The following is a 23,073-nucleotide window of genomic DNA, read 5'->3' as shown; positions in this document are numbered from 1 at the left end:
TATATTAAAACTTATTATTACTTCAAATAATAAAATAATTGAACAATTTTCAATATCTCTAATGTTGATAATGTAATGAACAAATGGAAACAATTAAAAATATTTTTTGTATAAATAATTGATTAAACAATATAACATATTAGTGTTTGTTTATCAAATAAATGTAAAATTTCATGAAAACCATGTTTAATTAAATTAGTTATATTTCTCATTTTCAAACATTTTCTAACAAAAGAAGTTTCCAACTAAGAGAGAATGTGATTGAGAGATATAGGAAGGGAAAGATTTCAAACAAAATAAAATATATTGTATTTATTTTTATCAATCATTATTAATGGAAGGTTACAAAAGAAACTACAATCAACCAACAATTAATTGACTATAAATGTATTTATTTGAATTTATAATATACAACAATTATATTTAATAAATTTAATAAAATAAAATATTATAAACTTATTTTATAAATGATATTTATATATTTAAATACTATTTTTAACTATTAAAAATAAATATCATTTTAATTCATTAAGTTTACTCAAGTAATAATTTGTGATATTAAGTTAAAGTTGGGTAATGAGGGTCAAGGATATTTATATATTATTTTTAATTGATATAAAATATTTAACTAATTAAATATTAACTTTTTATTATAAAAAAAATTGTTTCAAATTTAGAAGAAATATATATATATAAATAAATTTAGACTTTTTATTGTTTTGAGTTGTTATGTTTATTAATTAATTTAATTATTTGTATTTAGTTAAAAACTTTATTTATTTTAGTTATGGTTTATTTATTGTTATATTTTTTAATTATAAATTTTTATTTTAAAATTATTATCTATTACTATTATTATTATTTATAAACTTAATTATAGTCTTAAGTTAAAATATAAGTTAGGACTATAGTGTATCAAGTTAGCTTCTTGCTTTTAAAAATACATATAACTTAGTTATGAAGTCTTTGTTTAATAATAAAATTTATTTAAATTTTTTATTATTTTGTTGTCTCTATATTTTTTTAATTAACTATTTTAAAATTATTTATAAATACAAAAAATTTAAATTATTATACATATATTTTAATATTTACAAAAATATCAAATTATTAAATATTTTGCACATCTAGTGTGTGACAAATTGTTTGTCTAATATATATATAATGACGCTTAATTTAAAATGTTGGAGGTGTACATCACGCTCTCTCCAAAATGATTCACATCATCGTCATAGTATTTTCTCTTTCTGAGATATATATATTTATCTCTCTTCATTTATCTTTATTAATTAATTGTTTTTCTATCCCTTATCATATATATATATTCACACTAATAATATATAAAATATATATTTTTAACGAAGTTTCATCATTAATTATTCTATGTCGGTTACTCTTTTATTTATATATATATATATTAATATTTTTTTATTAATTATTTTAAAAATAAACCTAATGAATTCTCTTCTAAAATATTATATATATTAATCATGTTCTCTCCAAAATGATTCACATCATCATCATAGGTATTTTCTCTTTCTTTTATATATATATATATATATATATATATATATATATATATATATATATATATATATAATGACGCTTAATTTAAAATGTTGGAGGTGTACATCACGCTCTCTCCAAAATGATTCACATCATCGTCATAGTATTTTCTCTTTCTGAGATATATATATTTATCTCTCTTCATTTATCTTTATTAATTAATTGTTTTTCTATCCCTTATCATATATATATATTCACACTAATAATATATAAAATATATATTTTTAACGAAGTTTCATCATTAATTATTCTATGTCGGTTACTCTTTTATTTATATATATATATATATATATATTAATATTTTTTTATTAATTATTTTAAAAATAAACCTAATGAATTCTCTTCTAAAATATTATATATATTAATCATGTTCTCTCCAAAATGATTCACATCATCATCATAGGTATTTTCTCTTTCTTTTATATATATATATATATATATATATATATATATATATATATATATATATATATATATATTTCTCTTCTTTCATTCTCACCAAGAAATCAGAAATCGTCTCTCCTCAGGTCTTTATTTGTTATAGAGAGTTGTTGATTATACATATTCTGTTTATTTGTTATTGATGCAATGAATATTTTTTTCTTAAGTTTTTGTTGACGTAATTTTGTCATTTTCATAGGGAGAACGAGGCTTTCAATTATTTCAAAGAAGATCCATATTTGTGTAATGCGGTATGAACTCTTGAACTCAAGTCTAAACTTCTTATCATATATTTTTATTAGTTCTTGAAATATAATTTTTCTTCTCTATTATGTTTCGTCTCTCCTTAAGTATTACTTTGTTATTCAGTGACATTTGTTATTCAGTGACAGATGAGAGCAAAGTTATCTGTAGACTATATATATATATAATAATTCCCGATTTGTTCGGTTGATTTCAAGTACTTTTAGTCATTACTTTAATATTTGAATTTTAATATTTCAATTGATGTTTTGATGGAGATGATGGGTTCATTGGATTCAAGATTAAATAACTTTGATTTTTTTATTAGGTTTTTATGATAATGGTGCTATCATGGTTATACAAAGTTGTTTTGGTGATAATCGTGTTATAATGCCTAGAGATGTGAGCATTGGTAAGTCAGTGAAATTTAGATCATTTTATCATAAAATTCGTTTGTAAATTTTATTTTTAATTTTTCTATTACATTAATTCTTGATTTTGTTTGGTTTATCCGTTAATTTTATTTCTATTAATTAGTTATAAATTAGAATGAAATTGAATGATTTATTTATTTTATGAGTAAGAGGTTATAATAATATTTATTATCTGTTAGTGAACATATTCAATGTATATTTTTTTACAATTTAAATCTCCTAAATAGTTTTCATAATTAATATTAATATTTAATGTAAATCTCAATAATTATAGATGACTTTTTAGATGAGAAGGGTTTATTTTATTTGAATTTATTTATAAATAATCAAATTATTTAGATGAAATATTTAATAAAAAATATTAATATATATATATATATATATATATATATATATATATATATATATATATAGATAGATAGATGGTAGGTTATATTTATTGAGTTTATTTTTACTAACATTTATTTTTATAAAAATAGGAGTATCAAAAACTAAAATATACCATAAAAATAGAAGTTGCACAATAAAATTAAATTCATAAAACACATTATTATTTCACTAAAATTAGGAGTATTAAACAAAATACTTGATCTTCAATTATTCCAAGTTAGTGTATACATATGAAGATACAAATCTAGAGTTAAACACAATTATTTCAAAAATTAAAGTATTTTAAGTAAACAAACATTCAGAAGTACAATAATTTGCATTCAAAAGTATAATGGTCTACAATGATTGAAAGTACCTGAAATAAACCAAACAAAATTAGGAATTAATGTAATAGAAAAATTAAAAAATCTTTTTACAAACGAATTTTATGATAAAAAATATACTTACATATTATGGATGCAAGCTATTATACTTCTGAATGTTTGTTTACTTAAAATACTTTAATTTTGAAATAATTATGTTTAGCTCTAGATTTGTATCTTCGTAGGTATATACTAACTTGAAATAATTGAAGATCAAGTATTTTGTTTAATACTCCTAATTTTAATGAAATAATAATGTGTTTTATGAATTTTATTTTTATTGTGCAACTTCTATTTTTATGGTATATTTTAGTTTTTGATACTCTTATTTTTATAAAAATAAATGTTAGTAAAAATAAAATCAATAAATATAACCTACCATCTATATATATTAATATTTTTTATTAATATTTCATCTAAATAATTTGATTATTTATAAATAAATTCAAATAAAATAAACCCTTTTCATCTAAAAAGTCATATATAATTAGTGAGATTTACATTAAATATTAATATTAATTATGAAAACTATTTAGGAGATTTAAATTGTAAAAAAATATATTTACATTGAATATGTTAACGGATAATAAATATTATTATAACCTCTCATCCATAAAAATAAATCATTCAGTTTAATTCTAATTTATAACTAATTAATAGAAATAAAATTAACAGATAATAAATATTATTACAACCTTCAATTCATATATATTAATAATTTATTCAAATAATTAACATCAAATAAAACAAACCCTTTTCGTTCTATTTGAGATTTGCAATAAATATTAATATTAATTATGAAAACTATTTAGGGAATTTAAATTGTAAAAAAATATACTCATATTGAATATGTTCACTAACGATAATAAATATTATTATAACCTCCGATCCGTAAAATAAATCATTCAGTTTCATTATAATTTATAACTAATTAATGGAAATAAAATTAATGGATATTAAATATTATTACAACCTTAAATTCATATATATTAATAATTTATCCAAATAATTAACATCAAATAAAACAAATTAATGCAAATATTATGGAAATTGGATTATAAGCATTTTCGACACCAACAAAAAAAAAATGAGTTTCATTTTACAAAATTTTAAATTAGGTGATACAAGTAAATTCATAAACAATGAATATTTTATTATTATTATTATTATTATTATTAACTTTATTATTATTATTTTTTGACATGTTTTAACTTTAATGTTATATTGCTGGTTGTTCAATATCTACATTATTTTGGTATTTATATATGTATTTGTCTTTACATTTGATAATAAATTTATTTATTTTTCTTGTCACTATTCTACATTTTAGTGATTTAAAATTGAAATAATAAGATGTTTATTGAGAAAGTTACCAAACTTTTAGCATTTTGATATTATATTTTTTATTATTCTTTATTACTTTTTCATCTTTTCTATTTAAAATGAAATTATCTGAAAGAACATACAAAAAAAATTCGAACAGCAATTTTATTGTTTGAATGTGTAGAACCACTAAATCTTTATCGGATGATGATTTTAATCGTATTTATTAATCTCTGTAATTTAATTTGGATAAGTTTTGATTGAATAAGAGTTTTGTTTGATATTTATAGTCTCAAATTGGTAGGACTTTTAAATGATATTTATAGTCATAAATTTTGAGAAATTAGAACTTATGATTCCTTGTGTTGTATCCAATTACGATCCTTACGACCTTAAAAAAAATGTATTAAAAAATATTGTCCAATTATCGATATTCATTCCACTTATTATTTTATCTTATATTTTTTTATGATTACAACTTAGACTAACTATTATAATATCTATTTATATTAGAATCTCAAAAAATAACACAAAAGAATCTATTTGAATGGTAGATTTAAGTAGCAACTACAAGTATTTAGTGGCCGTTCACCAAACGAAGATTTATTAAGATAAAAAAAACATAAAATTTAATTTTTCTTTTTTGATATTTAATTTTTTTTCCATATTTTTTTAGTTAATATATGTGTTAATTTCCATTCGTGCAAATGCATTGCCTTTTTGCTGGTATAGACTAAAACCATATTGTGGATTCAATAATAACCCATAATATAACTCCATTTAAATTTATAAAAAAAAAAAGAATGAAAAAAACTCTATTCTCATTCATTACTAGTTGTTTTCTTTTCAAATTATTATCTCCTTAAATTATCACTCTATTTATATATTCAAATAATAAATCAAAATATAAATAAGTCAATTATTGTTATTTTTAAAATCTAATCTAAATAAATAATTTTATCTTATCACTAACCATTTATTTCATTAAATAATAAATTAACCCATACTATATATATATTTATAATATTTTAAAATTTAAATACAAAAATATTCTAATTATTTAACTCAAATAATTCAATAAATCTTCTTTTATACCAAAAACATATATTTTATGGGGGGAATGGCTTTTTGTACAAAAACAACAAGATGGAAGTATTTAAATCTAAAATATATTTGGTAATTTTATCCAAATAATCATTCTTATATAAACTAGCATTTAGCCCGTGCATTTGCACGAGTAATAATATAAAAAACCGTGAAAAAAATTACGGATAACATTTTTAATTTTATTTTTAACCGTTTTAAATTTATGGGTGGGTCAACACATAATCCGACCCAAGTATCCATTTACTCAACATTATTATATATTAGTTAGTTAAAAAGTTGAACTTATATTAATATTAAAACGTCCCACATTTATCAAATTTGGTGTTTGAATTTAATATATAAAGTCTTTGTACCCTAGTTGGTTAAAGAGTTGTACTCGTTTTGTTAGGTTGCAAGTTCGAAACATATCTCTAGCATTTTTAATTTTATTTTTAACCGTTTTAAATTTAAAAACGGGTAAACCCACAATCCGACCCAAGTATCCAAATTAACCACAACTCTCGACCCGACAATCCGGACACTTTAAAAATTAAGCATCATTATATATATATAGATTAGTTAGTTAAAAAGTTGAACTTATATTAATGTTAAAACGTCCCGCGTTTATCAAATTTGGTGTTGAATTTAAAATATAAAGTCTTTGTACCCTAGTTGGTTAAAGAGTTGTACTTGTTTTGTTAGGTTGCAAGTTCGAAACATACCTCTAGCATTTTTAATTTTATTTTCAACCGTTTTAAATTTAAAAACGGGTAAACCCACAATCCGACCCAAGTATCCAAATTAACCACAGCTCTCGACCCGGCAATCCGGACACTTTAAAAATTAAGCATCATTATATATATATAGATAAGTTTTTTTTTCTCAAAAAAAAAGACTTGTTATTTGATTCTTTTCAAACAATTTATTATTCAATAAATTGTTATTTTTTTATAAATATTATTTAAATTATCAATCAGAATAGTATAATATTTTTATTCTTTTACATTTACAAAATTAAAATTATTTCATTTTATTCAAATAATTATGGAACTATTTTTTTCAGTAACAAACAAAACAATATTATTTATGAATAATGATCAAACAAACTTGGACACTTGAAAAAATTGCCAAATCGATGGGACATACCCCAGGCTGTATTTGTTCAAATAAATATTAAAAAAATGCAAATGACACAAATATATATATATATATTATGTTTAATAAACATATAAAAATTGAGCTTTATAATATGAAAAATAGAAATCATACATTTATTGAAAAAGAGGTGGTTCAACATAACTAATATAACATGGTGAGTGTTTTGACAATTAGAAAAACTTACAAAGAAATAACTTGAAGTGGAAAACAAATATATATATATATATATATATATATATATATTTATCTATTACTAAATTTAATATAGTAATTAAATTACTTGTTGATTTAGTTAAAAGTAGTGTACATAACTCAACCAAGATAGTGAGAATTAGGCTAATAAATGTATTAGGTATGTTATAATTGTTAAAAAGACAGATTATCTATAGATAATATAATAATTTCCTTTGTTACTTATTATTCATTTTATATTATTATGGCATTCTTTTAATTTCATTCAAAAAAATTGGTAAATTAAGTTTTCAAAATCATTATTATTCTAAAAAATTTACGTACTTGATAATATGTTAGACAACTGGTTATAGTATTTTCTTACCTCATCTAAATACTCGAGCATTCTTCACTATATTGTCTTAACTTGAATTAATGACCACTTTTTTGTCACTCTAGAAAACCTAATTTATATATCACAACATTATTCTTGTTTTTAAATAGTTTATATAAAATTTTATTGAAGATGTCACGTTTGATTGGATTAAAGTTTATTTAAAGTATTTATTGAAAATTTAAAAATTCGGATTATGAATTTAAATGTTTCTTGAAAAGATGAAATATTTAAAATTATTTGATTAGATTATTACAATAGTTTTATTTTTAATATTTAAATTTGATTAAAAAAAATTAAGCATAGATAATTTAATATTTGGTATCTATCAAAAGATTGAAATTTTTAAAAATAATTCATTGTCAAAATTTTATTATCTATAATATTTTTTTTAAGATAATCTAAATTTAATTAAAAAGTTGTTTTTTCACACCTTTTTCAATTTTCATATACTTTTTCAATTAACTTTTTAAAATACTATTTGTTTTTAAAACTGCAATTGTGAATTTGATAAATAAAGTGTTTATTGATTGTATAAATAATTATTTGAAAAGTACAAATAACCTCAATCAAACAAAGTCCTAAGAGACTTAAAGGCTTGTTTGAATCTAATAAGAATATAATTAAAGTGTGGACTCCACAACATCAAGTAGTAATAAAAATGTCTTTTTTTTAAATGAATTTCACTAAGGTGCATAAAAATTTGATCCACTATTTAAAAAAAAAAAACTTGATGGCTAGATATTTAGCCAATCTTAACATATTTCAAACAAGAAAGAAAACCAATATAATTATGCTATAGATTTTTATAATCTATTTAAATTTTTAAATAACTATAAATGATTTATTTATTTATTTATTTATTCAGATTGAGTTAAAAAAAAATAATAACATCAATAAAATGTTTAAATTGTATTGGAGTATAGAGTGTATAAAAATATAATTTATATCACTGTTAGTTTTTTTATTTAATTGAAGTATTAAGAACGGCCATATTTGAAAATGTTTAGAGTTATATGAATTTGGGAAAAAAAATATTTAAAAATTATATATATATATATATATTAAATATTTTATTAAAATAATGTTCTAAAATATAATATATTTTAGTTATGTATATATTAAAATTTATTCTATTAAACTATCTCCCCTCAAACTTTATCTACGTGTTTCCAAAATATATTTTTATATTAACAAGTGTATAAAAAGAATGCAACCCAAAATATATTTTTATATTGACAAGTGTTTACAAAGAATACAATATTATAAATTAATTAATCTAGATATACATCATATACATCTACAATTAAAATAAAAGTAATTCAAATAAGTCATTAATCTAGATATACATCTACAAATATATCATCCTCTTAACCAAAATAAAATCTAAAATTCTGATTATAATTAAAATTGACTTAAAATTAGAAAATTGTGATCATTGTATTAATTTCCTACATTAAAAAAAAAATCAAATTATAAAAATATTCAACTCAATTTTGATTTTAACAAATAATTAGCAATCAAATGGTTATTTGCGATGTTAAAATTGTTTAATAATCTTAATAATTGTAATGTTAAAATAAAATAATAATAAAAAGTAGAGATCTAATGCATTTATTGTCAAGAAAATTTAATTAAAATATTTTAAAATTTCAGGTTTTATTAGTAAGAAAACCATCTTAAAGTGAGTTGATACCGCATTAAGTTGAATTCATTTTTTAAATAAATTTATATGTAACTGCGGTCGGTTATATTATATTAGACCCTTATATCCAAAAATTAGCATTAAATATTGAATCAATTTAATAATATTTTAATATCCTACTTTATAATATCCAAAAATTAGCATTAAATATTGAATCAATTTAATAATATTTTAATATCCTACTTTATATATTGAATAATTCACATTCTACATCATTTTAATACCATTTTTAATATAACTGGCAAAATTAATATATATATTAAATGTTTAAATTTTTTAATAAATCACGAATAATATATTAAAATAAAAAATAAAATATTTTTATTTCATATTTTATTCACTTCAATAAAACAATTCATCTTTTCATATATCTCATTACATATTTTTTTTCCAATGAACTCTTATCTCGTGACTTTATACTTTCACATTAATCTATCAAATATCTGATTCGTATTTTTAATATATAACATTGTGACCTCACATTTGGTCAATCAAATATTTGATTTATATTTGTAACTACTTTCAATTGTTACCGGCCTATTATCCCTCGACAAACCACATCTCAATCACACTTGTTTAAATGGTTGTACTTGTTTTGTTAGGTTGCAAGTTCAAAACATATATAACCGTTTTAAGTTTATAGGCGGGACAACCACAATCTGACTCAAGTATCCATTTACTCTCATATATATTCAAATTAACCACAACTCTCGACCCGACAATCCGGACACTTTGAAAATTAAACATCATATTATATTATATATATATATATTAGTTAGTTAAAAAGTTATATTGTTAAGAATATTCATATCCCGCGTTTATCAAATTTGGTGTTGAATTTAAAATATAAAATCTTATTAGCCTAGTTGGTTAAAGAGTTATACTTGTTTTTGTTACGTTACAAGTTCAAAGCGTACATATAACATTTTTATTTTTAACCATTTTAAGTTTATAGGCAGGTCAACCCACCATCTGACCCAAGTATTCATTTACTCTCTAATATATATCCAAATTAACTACAACAATCGATCCGGCAATCCGGACACTTTGAAAATTAAACATCATATTATATATATATCTCTATATATATATATATATTATAGTTAGTTAAAAAATTGAACTTATATTGTTAAGAATGTTCCGCGTTCATTAAATTTGGTGTTGAATTTAAAATATAAAGTTTTAGTTTTATTAGCCTAGTTGGTTAAAGAGTTGTATTTGTTTTATTAGGTTACAAATTTGAAACATACATATAACATTTTTAACTTTATTTTTAATCATTTTAAGTTTATGAGCGGGTCAAACCACAATCCGACCAAAGTATCCATTTACCCTCACATATATATCCAAATTAATCATAACTCTCGACTCGGTAATCCGGACATTTTAAAAATTAAGCACCATTATATATATTCACTTTGGTCTATTAAATATCTGATTTATATTTTTTTAATATTTAACATTGTGACCTCACACTTTGGTCAATCAAATATTTGATTTATATTTTTAACCACTTTCAATTATTATCGGCATATTAAACCTCGGCAAATCACATCTCAATCACACTTGGTTAAAATGTTGTAATTATTTTATTAGGTTGAAAGTTCGAAACATACATCACCATTTTAAGTTTATGGGCGGGTTCACCCACAATCCGACCCAAGTATCAATTTACTCTCACATATATATTCAAAATTAATCACCGTTCTCGACCCGACAATCTGGACACTTTGAAAATTAAGCATTATTATTATATATATATATATATATATATATATATATTAGTTAGTTAAAAAGTTGAACTTATATGGTTAAGAATATTCCGCGTTCATCAAATTTGATATTAAATTTAAAATATAAAGTCTTATTAGTCTAGTTGATTAAAGAGTTATACTCGTTTTGTTAGGTTGCAAGTTCAAAACGTAATATATCAATTTTAATTTTATTTTTAACCATTTTAAGTTGATGGGTGAGTCAACACACCATCCGACCCAAGTATCTATTTACTCTCACATATATATATATATATATATATATATATATATATATATATATATATATATCCAAATTAACCACAACTCTTGATTCGACAATTCGGACACTTTAAAAAGTTGAACTTATATTGTTGAGAATGTTTCGCGTTCATCAAATTTGGTGTTGAATTTAAAATATAAAGTTTATTAGCTTAGTTGGTTAAAGAGTTGTACTTGTTTTGTTAGATTGTAAGTTCGAAATATACCTATAACATTTTTAATTTTATTTTTAACCGTTTTAAGTTTATAGACGGGTCAACCCACAATCCGACCCAAGTATCCATTTACTCTCACATATATATCTGAATTAACAACAGCTCTCGACCGACAATTTAAACTATTTAAAAATTAAGTATCATTGTATTATATATATATATATATATATATATATATTAAAGTAATTCCAAATGAAATGTATCAAGAAAAGTAAATTAATTTAATAAATAAAATAAAAAATAATATTTATTTAAAATAAAATTTTATACCAAACTAAATATTATAATAATCTAAAATCAAAGATTTTTAATGGAATAAATAATAAATTTGTTTAATAATAAAAGTCAAAAAGCAACTCAACAAATAAATAAAAATAATAATTTTTATTCATTCACCTATTTTAGATTATTTTCAAATTGATTGGATTATTTGAAAAAAAAAATATTATATTCAACCTTAATATATATGGTTAGTTGTATTAAAACTCTAAATCTACAAATGAGATCATTATAATGAATAAGAAATTTAAATAAGTTATAAAAAATCAACCTAATTAAATTGAAAGTAATGTCAAAAAAGTTCAAAACACTATATAGAAAAAAATTAAAAAATTATAGTACTTTATATTTTATAAAATATTTGACCAATTGTAACGTATTTCAAATAAAAAAGGAAACTACTACTAATGGATAAGAACAAGAGAAATTATGCAATAGATTTTTGTAATCCATTTTAATTTTAAATAAATAAAATTAATCTATCTATTTATTTATTTATTTATTTATTTATTCTTTTATTATATTATATATATATATATATATATATATTTACGTAAACTATCAACCTATCCTTGAAGTGTAGAAGAGAGAGAGATATAGAGAGAGAAAATGGATAGGGTCTTTTCAGTGGATGACATGGCTGAACAGTTTTGGACTTCTCCGGCGCCGGCGTCCGTTCGGAGAATCGCCGCCGACGAGATCACGTCGCCGTCAACAGCTGCAGCTATGAATCGTAGCTTATCTGTATGGGCATTTGAGAAATTCATTCAGGAAGCTAATCATAAGCAATCTGAATCATCTCCTCCTTCATCTTCTCTTTCAGTTTCCGGCAGCGGAGAGTCTTCTTTATCGAGGCCAGAAATCGAATCAGTGAAAAAGAATGACCGGAATCATTCGACATCGATATCTGTTCTTCCTGAAAAAGGATTATCTCCGAATATTCCGATGGATTCTGAAGATTATCATGCTTTCCTTGAAAGCCGTCTTAATTTGGCTTGCGCTGCTGTTGCAATGACTCGGGTACGATTTCATTCTCCATTTTTTACTCTGTAAATTGTTTTTTTCTATAGAATCTAAGTTGTCGGATTTGATGGAATTTCCCTGGAAATTTTGGGGGATTTGTATAGATTTATTAAGTTTTAATAATCTTCCTCAGTCTGTCAATCTTTGCAAATTGCATATTCATGGATCTGCATATATATATATATATGTATATGATAGTTGAAGTTAATCTTGAAAAACAAATATTTGAAGAAGGGGATTCTTCTATGGGAAATATATTAAACAATTAGTATAAAGTGTTAAGCAAATGAATCTAGATCTAATCTTTAAGTATCAATTGCTTGTTTTTTGTTGGGAGCAATGAATTGGTTGGACCAACATTGGGTAGATCAGATTCAGGGACAAAAGGTTTGGATGATGGGGTTTACTATCCTGAGTTCTGATGTTCGATTCTCATTCAAAACATCTGATTGATTGAAGTGAGAGTCATGACGGTTAGTTTAGTTTCGCTGCGCGAAAAACTGGTCCAAACACTTTGGTTATAAGGAAAAAATCAGTTGATTGGTTGCTGTTAATAGAAATTGGCAGGTCACTATCCTTATTGTTATTTGGTGGGTGACTTGAAATGAGAGGAATATGAGATCTTTTGATGATAAGGAATGTTCGGTTAGAAGAACAAAGATCGCGGTTTCCTTAATTCTTTTGCATTTATGGACAATTGTTTGGAATCTCCTGGACTGACAGTGATCGTCGTTGTTTGGACTTTTTGTGCTTGTTGTCGACTTCTTATTTTTGTCTATTTGTTATGTTTTTTACGGTACTTTCTACGCTCCTTCGATGTCTTTTTAATAAATGACACTTAGAAAGAATTTGTATTCTTAACTAATTACTGGTCCCATTTGGAAGCACTTCTTGATTTTGTCGTGTCTGACGAAGTTTAGTTTTCAAACGTGTATGTATCCAAATCTAGATCGAGAAATTAAAAGTTTTTCCATTAAGTATAGCTGTATTAGCTTATATTTGCGCTCTACTTAATGAATTATAACAAATTCTTGATTAGTTATTCAAAGAAGGTTTTTCATCCCTATATATACATTAATAAGCTTTGTTCACCATTTCTTTCCTTTATATTTGAATTAAAAAAGGATATGGCGATTAGGCTAACAAACGTTCTTAATCACTTCCATGCAGGGATCATTTGGAAAAACACAAGAAACTGGTGTTGCTGCTACTGAAAATGGGACACAAGCTAGTACTGCTCAGCTCGGTTTTGAGCTCACATCAAAAGGTTTGTATCTCAAAGTAAATAAGCGCAGTCTTGTAATTATATTAATGTTGATTCATGTTTAGAATAACCAGATGCTTAATACTACTTACCAAAGTGTATGATTTTACTATGGTATTGCTTGATATGAGTTAGACTAAGTTTAATTTTCAAATGTGATATCAACTGGATCCACGATAAATCTGATAGAAATCATGTTTCCAAATGAAGCCAATTTATACACTCTAAAATACTTTTCTTCTTAATTTATTTGTACAATTTTTAATAAAATATAAACCTCAATTCAGCGGGCATATGGGACAATACCTACAAAAGCCCGATTATCTCGTATCTTATCAAACCTTTTAAAAAAAATTTAAAACCTTCCTCAAACAAGTAGGTACAAGCTCTAAATAATTACAGAAAAGACCCCTTTTTTCCTTATCAATTTGCACTTTGTCGCATGTCCTTGTTTGGTGGATGGAATTATATGCACTTGATTAATACATCTTTTTTCTTTTTTGGGGTTAAAAAATTTGCAGTAACTGAATCTGGAACTTCCAAGGATAAAGAAGTGAGTGGACCACTTAGAATACCTTCTTTACCAGCAGCATCCATACAAAGTAAATCTCTCAAGTCGGCAACAAGTGGATCTGAACAGTCAGACGACGATGAACTCGAGGGAGAAACAATGCAGAGCACTGATCCAACCGATGCTAAACGCGTTAGGAGGTACCAATACTTCCTTTTTCAATTTTATTTTAATTATGTATTTCCCAAGTTTTACAACTGAACTTAAAATTGCTGTACAGAATGCTTTCGAATAGGGAATCAGCTAGACGATCTAGAAGAAGAAAACAAGCCCATTTAACTGATCTCGAGACTCAGGTTGCTCAATTACGTGTCGAGAATTCTTCTTTGCTTAAAAGATTAACCCATATCAGTCAACAGTACAATGATGCATCTGTCGACAACCGAGTCCTTAAAGCTGATGTAGAAACTTTACGGGCAAAGGCAAGTTTCCAAATCGATTTAGATGAGAGAAGCCATCAATAAATTTATAATTTTTATCTATCTACTAAAAATCTCATCTAGATCCAGAAAGTGTTTCCAAATGGGCATGTTTGACAGGTTTCTTTATATTGATGGTTAACAATTTTAAATTTAAAAAAATACAGGTTCAGATGGCTGAAGAGACTGTCAAGCGAATGAGTGGACTAAATCCGCTTTTTCAAGCAATGTCTGAAGCATCTTCAATGGGGGTGAGATCGTTTGATAGAAGTAGCCCATCCGATACAACAACAGATACAGCTGTTCCTATACAAGACGAATCAAAGCAGAATTTCTACAATTTTGCATCTGATAAGAACATAATTGTCGAGATTAATCCTCCTGCAGGCATTGTAAGAGGTAACAATAAGATGGAGAGGACATCGTCAATGCAAAGAGTGGCTAGTTTGGAGCATCTGCAGAAGCGGATAAGGGGCGGTTGCAGTTCGAAGGGAAGTCAGAAGGGAAATGGAGAACAGTAGATTTTCTATAAGATTGGTGCCAAATGAAATTGTCATTTTTTTACCCTTTAGTTGTATTTAAGGGATTTCAATTGTTGTAGTGTTCCCTTGTTGATAAAAAAAACAGGTTCTTTCCTTGGAGTTCTATTGTTCAATGATTTATATGTGTCATTACACCACCACCACCTCCATCTGTCTATTTTGCCCATTCTCTTTGAAAAATTGGAAGATGACATTTCAGAAAAGCATTTGTTATTTTTTTGTTCAAGTAAAATAATGAGCACTATGTTCAACTTTCTTATGCTATTTTAGAATTAACATCTTGTGGCCCAAAGAGGCATATAGTTTAGTTTAGTTATGAGTTGAATGATGTGAGATTAATTTTCAACAGTATTTAACTTCTTTTTATCTCTAGAAAATATTATGTCTCTGAGAAGAACTTACCTTCATTTTTTAGGGTTTATTATTTTATTTTTTTGGTATAAATATATATTATTAGATTGTTTATAGTTAACTAAGTTAGTCTTTTGTGGTTAATAGATGTAATAGAGCATAAAGAGTAAAAATGATAATAAGGCAGATCAGAGTGGAGAATCCATTTACCAGCTTCGGCCATTTAATCTAAGCGCAGAAACGAGTTAAATGTAAAAACTTAGGGTTAATTTTCATCTCGAACTTAGGATCAATATCCAACACAATAAATACATTATTTATTTTGTTTTTAACCGTAGTCCACTTCAAACTTATATTTTTAATATTCTTAAGTTTATATTTTTTAATAACAAAACTTTATTTCTCTCCTCTCAATCTTCATTTTTAATATTTACTCTTTACTATTTAATTTTTTTTTAAAACCTTCGTCATAACTTTTCTTTCAATTATAGTAATACAATTTTTATCTTTTTCAAAATCTACTGTAAGTAATCAAATATGTTACGTCTCTTTATCTTTTTCAACATCTTCAAAATTATGTTTTATTTTTAAATCTACAACTTTATAGTTATTTAATCGGGTAATGGGATACCAATCGGGAATCGGATATCCGGAGAATCGAGAATGGAGATAAAAATAGAGATACACATCGGGGTCGGGTAGTGAAATGAAAATTGGGTTCGGAGACAGGTACTTCACTATCCAACATATAGAGTTACCCATTTTTTTTCAAAAAAAATATCATCTCTATTCCATTCTTGATCACCTACCGGTCAAACTAGAAAAAAAAATCCAAAACTAGACAATTTGGTTAAAAAATCGTAGATGACATATTATAATTCTCCCCTACGCACTAACCCTAAATCCAGAAGCGTTTTGGGTTGGGCTTAAGCCCAATATAGGTTGACATTGCCTAAATCCTTATCAAATAAGCCTAAGATTTTAAGATTTTATTTTGTCTTAAACTAATAATATGAATATTTAATTTATTTGATTGATAAAATTGAATTATTAATATATTAGATAAAATAAATTTATTATATTTAGTGGCCAGCATTGGGTACCCTATACAACCCAGAGCTTTTTTTTATATAATTATTTCTTGTATTAAAATTAACCAATATGATTTATTCTAATTAATTCATTTTATTTTTAAACTTTAGGTTATTTTATTTTTGTTAATTCTCCGACAAGGAGAAATAGTGGTTAACTACATAGCTCATAATGGTTCATGCATAATAAATATTTTGAAATTGACATTATCAAATTCATGTTTTGATATAATTCATAATAAATATTAAAATCCTTTTACAACATAAAAATGGTTGAAACAAACAGGTCATAAATATAATCAAAAGAGTTTTATAGAAATAAGAGATGTTCTATAAGAACCATATCATCATCAACCAATAGCAATCCGCCGCTCAGCATATCATCTTAATCGTGGATCTCGAATCATCAAATCCATAAAAATTAAAGGTTTTCTTCATAGATAGATCGAAACCCTCAATCAAGATGGCGATTCCCGTCTGTTTTGCAACTCTTCCTCCCCTTTCAAGAACAAATCCATCACTTACTCCTTCTATCTCCTTCTCTGCTTCAAACTCTACTTTCTTCAACAATACCTTGACCCAAAACATCAAGGCCAGCCAAATCGCCGTTCTGGGTCGACCCAGAAACGCCTCTGGTCTCTCTTGCACCTGTTTGTTCGGACTCGGCGTGCCGGAGCTGGCGGTTATTGCCGGCGTTGCTGCCCTTCTCTTCGGTCCTAAGCAATTGCCGGAAGTTGGGCGTAGTATTGGCAAGACTGTTAGGAGCTTCCAGCAGGTTAGATTTATCTGTCATATTTCTCATTTGGGTACTTGGATTTATATTCATATGTATCTCAATTTTCTTGCAATTCATGGTTTTGTGTATTTGGGTCATCTTTTCCTCATATTTTGCCCCATTTACAAACTTTATCAGCTCATTTTGGAACAAAGCTATATCTTGTATAGTTGATTTGGAACTATGTGTTTGCTAGTGATTATGTACAATAGAATAGAAGAAACACAGATGTTGTTAGCTAAGACTCAATTCTCAGTAAGAATGCTCTGTTTTTGGTAAGTAGATTGTGAGATTCTTATGCAAGTTCTTAATCAAATCAGATATATTCATGAGTAAAAAGGTTGATAATAATCTTATTTGAAAACAATTTTTATTTGTATTTCAGAATGTGGACAATCTGTGTTTGGGGTGTGTTCTAGTTGGACTTTAAATTGGATGGGAAACAAAATTTGAGTTGAATGAAATGACAGAAAAATATTCATGGAGTTTATCATCTTGAACTCTAGGATTTTATCTTGTTTTTTGGGGGCAAGATTCTTCTTAATTTAGTTTCATACTCTTTCCTATCAAAATCATTTAGAATTATTATACATATGAACTTGAGTTTTGAATGATGTCACTGCCCAAAACAAGTTCTTTTATGATTCTAAACCAGGGTAAATGCTTAGAATACATGTTTGTAATCTTAGTTCATTGGTTCCAATTGTTTCTCGAGTGCTTGATATGCTCTTTATATAAGAAAGTCGATTGAATTTGATTAACGGGTATTGTAGTACATCATGTTGGATACATTTTTGAGGCTCTTAATTTGAATTTTGAGAAAAATAAATGGAAACAAGATTTTTCAAACCAGCCTTTAACAATGAACATCTATGAATCTTCTCATGTTTTATTTGACATTGGTGTTTAAATTGTGTACTTTTTAAGGTAGAAATTTGCCCCAATTATATTCCACCATAAGTACATTACTACATCCTTAAATCATTTTTTCTTTCTTCTTCTATTGTCGCAGGCTGCGAAGGAGTTCGAGACTGAGCTTAAGAAAGAACCGGATTCTCCAACAGAAGTAGATGCTGAGAAATCCGCGACAACTGCAATTGAAGTGGAGCGACAAGAAAACAAGATCTCGAGTAGCGCCAAAGAGAGTTGACGCTCGATGAGATAATGTGTAATGTAAAATAGGGAAGCTGGAAAATTATTATTGTTCAAAGATTTTTTTTATTAGAAATTTGATTAATGGGTGAGAATTGTTATATCAATTAAGTTCCTAATTCAAAATATTATGAATAAGCATTCAAAATAAATATGATCCGTCTAGCTGGTATATTGACTCAATTCAGAAAAAGAAAAATCCAATATTGATATAGGTTAGGTTGGATATAAAATGAATTTAATCTCAGTTCATAAGATTTATTACAAAATTAATTAAAATAGCTTATTAATTTGAATAAGTAGTACTTTTTTTTATTTTGAAATATGTCAATTTTACTAAAAGAACTTAATATGTTATTTAAAAATACAAAAACAAAAATAAGAAAATAATATAAGAATTTTGAATAACAATAAATTCGAAAAAATTGAATCCCATACAAGTTCTTTTTTTCGGGTTGAATCGAACGTTTGTAACATTAATCTTTTGAAATCATCGTATTTATAAATTTTTTCTTTTAAAATTTTTCTATCCTATCATAATTCATACGTATCATTTTTCTCTTCTAAAACTCTTATATTTCTTCTTTTAAAAATAAATTATAAGAGTTTAACTTTTAAGATTTATTTAAATCTAACTACCAAAGTAAATATCGATTAGACAAACTAAAATATTTACAAGTTTGATTTTAACTCTAAGTGTTTTGAATTGGGTTGAAACGGAAGAGATAACTAAAAATAGAATAGGAGAAAACAAAAGTTTGTCATATCTAATTGTTTTTATAAGAATTAAATTTTAAATAATTAAAAAAATATCTATATATTTATTATTTATTTCTCAAACTAATATACATAATCTATATATATATAATGATGCTTAATTTTTAAAATGTTCGGATTGCCGGTCGAGAGCTGTGCTTAATTTGGATATATGTGAGAGTAATATTTATGTCAGATTGTGGGTTGACCCGCTCATAAAAATTTTACTGTAATATTTTTTTCACGATTTTTTATATTATTACTCCTACAAATGCACGGGATACATGCTACTTATATAAGTTTTTTAATACAAATTTGATGTATAATTGTAGCTTCTATTAAACAAATGAAATCTATTATAAGAACCAACCTTTTAACAATCCGAAGTAACCAATAAATCAAAATTTACTATTCAATAAAGTGTTCATGGAAGAACAAATTCAGAAGATTAAACAATCGATTTCACAAACTTGAAGATGAAATCAAACTCACCAAGGTTTCAATTCCTCACTTTTCTTCAATCCAACAACATCTCCTTCTCTAATCTCAAACAAATACACGCTCAATTGATCATCAATGGCAACAATCACTCATCTAATCTCGCCAAACTCATTCAATCTTGTTGCAATTTATCAACTCAACCCGCTCTCAACCATGCCAAATCAATTCAGACCCACTCTACTTCCACCACTACAAACGTATATCTTCTAAACGTTCTCATCAGATGTTCTCCACCCAGAAACTCCATTTCATCTTTCGCTGACTCTTTATCATCAAAACCCAATCTTGTTTTCGACAATCGCACTTACGTCTTCGTTTTAGGATCTTGTGCTCGTTTATCCATTGTTTCCGCTTTATTCGAAGGAAAACAAGTTCATGCTCGAGGAATCAAGGATGGGTTGTTTTCAGATATTATGGTGCAAACCACTGCTATACATTTTTATGGTATTCATAGGGAGATTCATTCTGCACGTAAACTGTTTGATGAAATGTCAATGAGGAATTCAGTAACATGGAGTGCTATGATCAGAGGGTACTGTATTCAGAAAGAAAAAATTCCAAGGTATGCTCGTGATGCAATCAAATTGTTTAGAGAAATGTTGATTAATCGTGAAGTTGGATCGCCAAATGAAAGCACCATGGTTTGTATTCTTTCTGCAGTTTCTCAATTGGGTTCTCTAGAAAATGGAATTTGCATTCATGGGTATATACAGAAGACGGTTTATAAACCTGAAATCGATGTTTTCATAGGAACAGGACTAATAGACATGTATTCAAAATGCGGTTTGATCAATACTGCTATTCGTATATTCAACATAATGGAGATTAAAAACGTCCTGACTTGGACTGCCATGATGACAGGTTTAGCAATTCATGGAAGAGGAAAAGAAACTATAGAGCTTATGAATGCTATGGAATCTAATAACTTAAAACCAAATGAAGTGACTTTCACTAGTTTGTTAGCTGCTTGTTGTCATTGGGGGTTGGTACAAGAAGGTTTATGTTTGTTTGAAAGCATGGAGGGTCGGTTTGGAATTAAACCGACTATACAGCATTACGGTTGCATTGTGAATCTGTTAGGTCGAGCTGGACTTTTGAACGAGGCGTATGAATTCATAATTGGAATGAATAGGAAGCCTGATGCTGTTGTGTGGAGAAGTTTGTTAAACGCGTGTAAGCTTCATGGGGAAGTGTTGATGGCGGAGAAAGTGGGGCGGATACTTCTTGAGTTTGATTCGGAGAAAATCGATGCAAGTGAAGATTATATAGCTTTGTCAAATGCATATGCATTAGTTGATAGATGGGATGATGTGGAGATGGTGAGGGAGGTTATGAAGGTTAAAGGGGTACAAATTGATCCAGGATTTAGTCGTGTTCATTTATTCGATAACTCATGACCAACGGTTTATTTTTCGGGGTAACTAGTATGAACAGAAAACACTTTGTCAAAAAGTATGTATGACCGATCGAAGCCTCCCAAACGAAGTCTTGAAAGCCTAACTTATGTTGGTCATGGTTCTAGACCATTTTTAAAAATACATATACCCACCCTAGAACAAGATTAATAAGTTGAGGTTGTCGTTCAATATCTCTTAATGCTTAAATTATTTTTTAAATTGATTCAATTACATGAAAGGAAGTTTGATCTGAGTGTGAAGATCTCTCGTTGCTGTTCTTGTTTTATCTGTTAAAGTTAAATCTACTTTGACATATTGGATATTATTAAGATAATTGTTTTTTTTCTCGTATGTGGAGATCCTTCACTTCGTTTGTATAGTTTCTTCTACCAAGCGCATAATTTGTCGAGCGAGCGTTGATTGATGACTTCCAGTTAAGCTGCTGCTAAATTCTTAAAGATGAATAGATCAAGACTACTAGATTCAATATTTTCGTACCTTCACATGTTATAAGAATTAAGAACCATGGATTGATTAAAGAGTGTAAAAACTGAAATAAAAATAAAAATGAAATTTGTGAATTGTTTAAACTAGGGGTTTATTTGAGTTTAGGCTGAGACCTTGTGTGCTCTAGAACAGCTGTCTTCGATTACATCAATTATGAACTGATTTTCAAAGTCTTTAATAAATTATTTATGCTTGTTAGTGATTTACATAAAAGGTTCCGGTAAAAAGGTTATATGTTGAAAAAAAAAAAAATTATTATATTTTGTTTGAACGTGATAATATGAAATTAAAAAATAATATGTGGACAGTTTGAAATTTCTGTCAACTTAAATAAAATTGACAAAGTTAGTTAAGTTCATAGAAAAAATAGAATTAAGTGACAAAGTTAGTTAAGTTCATAGAAAAAAATAGAATTTAGAAACTTAATAAGTAAATTTGATATGTACGACATTATTCTCTTTTTTATATAATAAATAATATTATAAATACGTCTTCAAAATTTTGAAATATATTAAATAAATCGGTTAGAATCCTTGAAAAAAAATTCTTTTTGACTTATCAATCTTCTTTTGTTGATTAGATTTTGTTTGTTTCGCGGTCAAATGAAATATCTAAATACGAGGAATTTTGTGTCAGTACAAGATAAAAGGTTAGTGACACTAAATCCCTTCTATAATTCTCAAATAACATTCTATTTTGGTTAGAAATTATATATTATAATAAGTATAAATTATACTCATACTAAGTAAAAACTTGTAACTGATAGTCCATAGGTATAAACTCTACTAATCTTATCCTTCCATATTTAACCCTCCATATAAAATTTTAAATTCTCATTAATCCATTGGCCATTTTTAATCTTTCATTTTATCTCTCTTTTAATCTTATCAATTTCTTCTTCTACTTCAACCTAAGGAGCAAATC

General features: G+C 25.8%; 3 protein-coding genes across 3 annotated transcripts; all 3 read left to right on the top strand.

Annotated features, from left to right (window-relative positions):
• Nucleotides 1–12,381: 12,381 nt before the first annotated feature.
• LOC124941094 (light-inducible protein CPRF2) lies at nucleotides 12,382–15,759 on the top strand. The gene is made up of 5 exons (XM_047481365.1): nucleotides 12,382–12,820; nucleotides 13,994–14,090; nucleotides 14,609–14,798; nucleotides 14,879–15,080; nucleotides 15,245–15,759. Exons 1-5 carry the CDS (start codon nucleotides 12,410–12,412, stop codon nucleotides 15,596–15,598), a joined length of 1,254 nt encoding a protein of 417 aa, XP_047337321.1. The 5' UTR covers nucleotides 12,382–12,409; the 3' UTR covers nucleotides 15,599–15,759.
• Nucleotides 15,760–17,429: 1,670 nt separating this feature from the next.
• Nucleotides 17,430–19,171, top strand: LOC124941896 (sec-independent protein translocase protein TATA, chloroplastic). The gene is made up of 2 exons (XM_047482266.1): nucleotides 17,430–17,836; nucleotides 18,849–19,171. The coding sequence occupies exons 1-2, from the start codon at nucleotides 17,525–17,527 to the stop codon at nucleotides 18,984–18,986; spliced, it is 450 nt and encodes a 149-aa protein (XP_047338222.1). The 5' UTR covers nucleotides 17,430–17,524; the 3' UTR covers nucleotides 18,987–19,171.
• A 1,012-nt stretch (nucleotides 19,172–20,183) lies between these two features.
• On the top strand, nucleotides 20,184–21,691 carry LOC124941872 (pentatricopeptide repeat-containing protein At3g18970). The gene has a single exon (XM_047482234.1). The coding sequence runs from the start codon at nucleotides 20,221–20,223 to the stop codon at nucleotides 21,640–21,642; it is 1,422 nt and encodes a 473-aa protein (XP_047338190.1). The 5' UTR covers nucleotides 20,184–20,220; the 3' UTR covers nucleotides 21,643–21,691.
• Nucleotides 21,692–23,073: the final 1,382 nt, after the last annotated feature.

Source organism: Impatiens glandulifera, chromosome 6 (genome assembly GCF_907164915.1).
Source record: "Impatiens glandulifera chromosome 6, dImpGla2.1, whole genome shotgun sequence".
In the NCBI taxonomy this organism is placed as follows: Eukaryota; Viridiplantae; Streptophyta; class Magnoliopsida; order Ericales; family Balsaminaceae; genus Impatiens; species Impatiens glandulifera.
The sequence above is the reverse complement of the archived record's forward strand: the minus strand, read 5'-3'. Positions and strand labels throughout refer to the sequence as shown.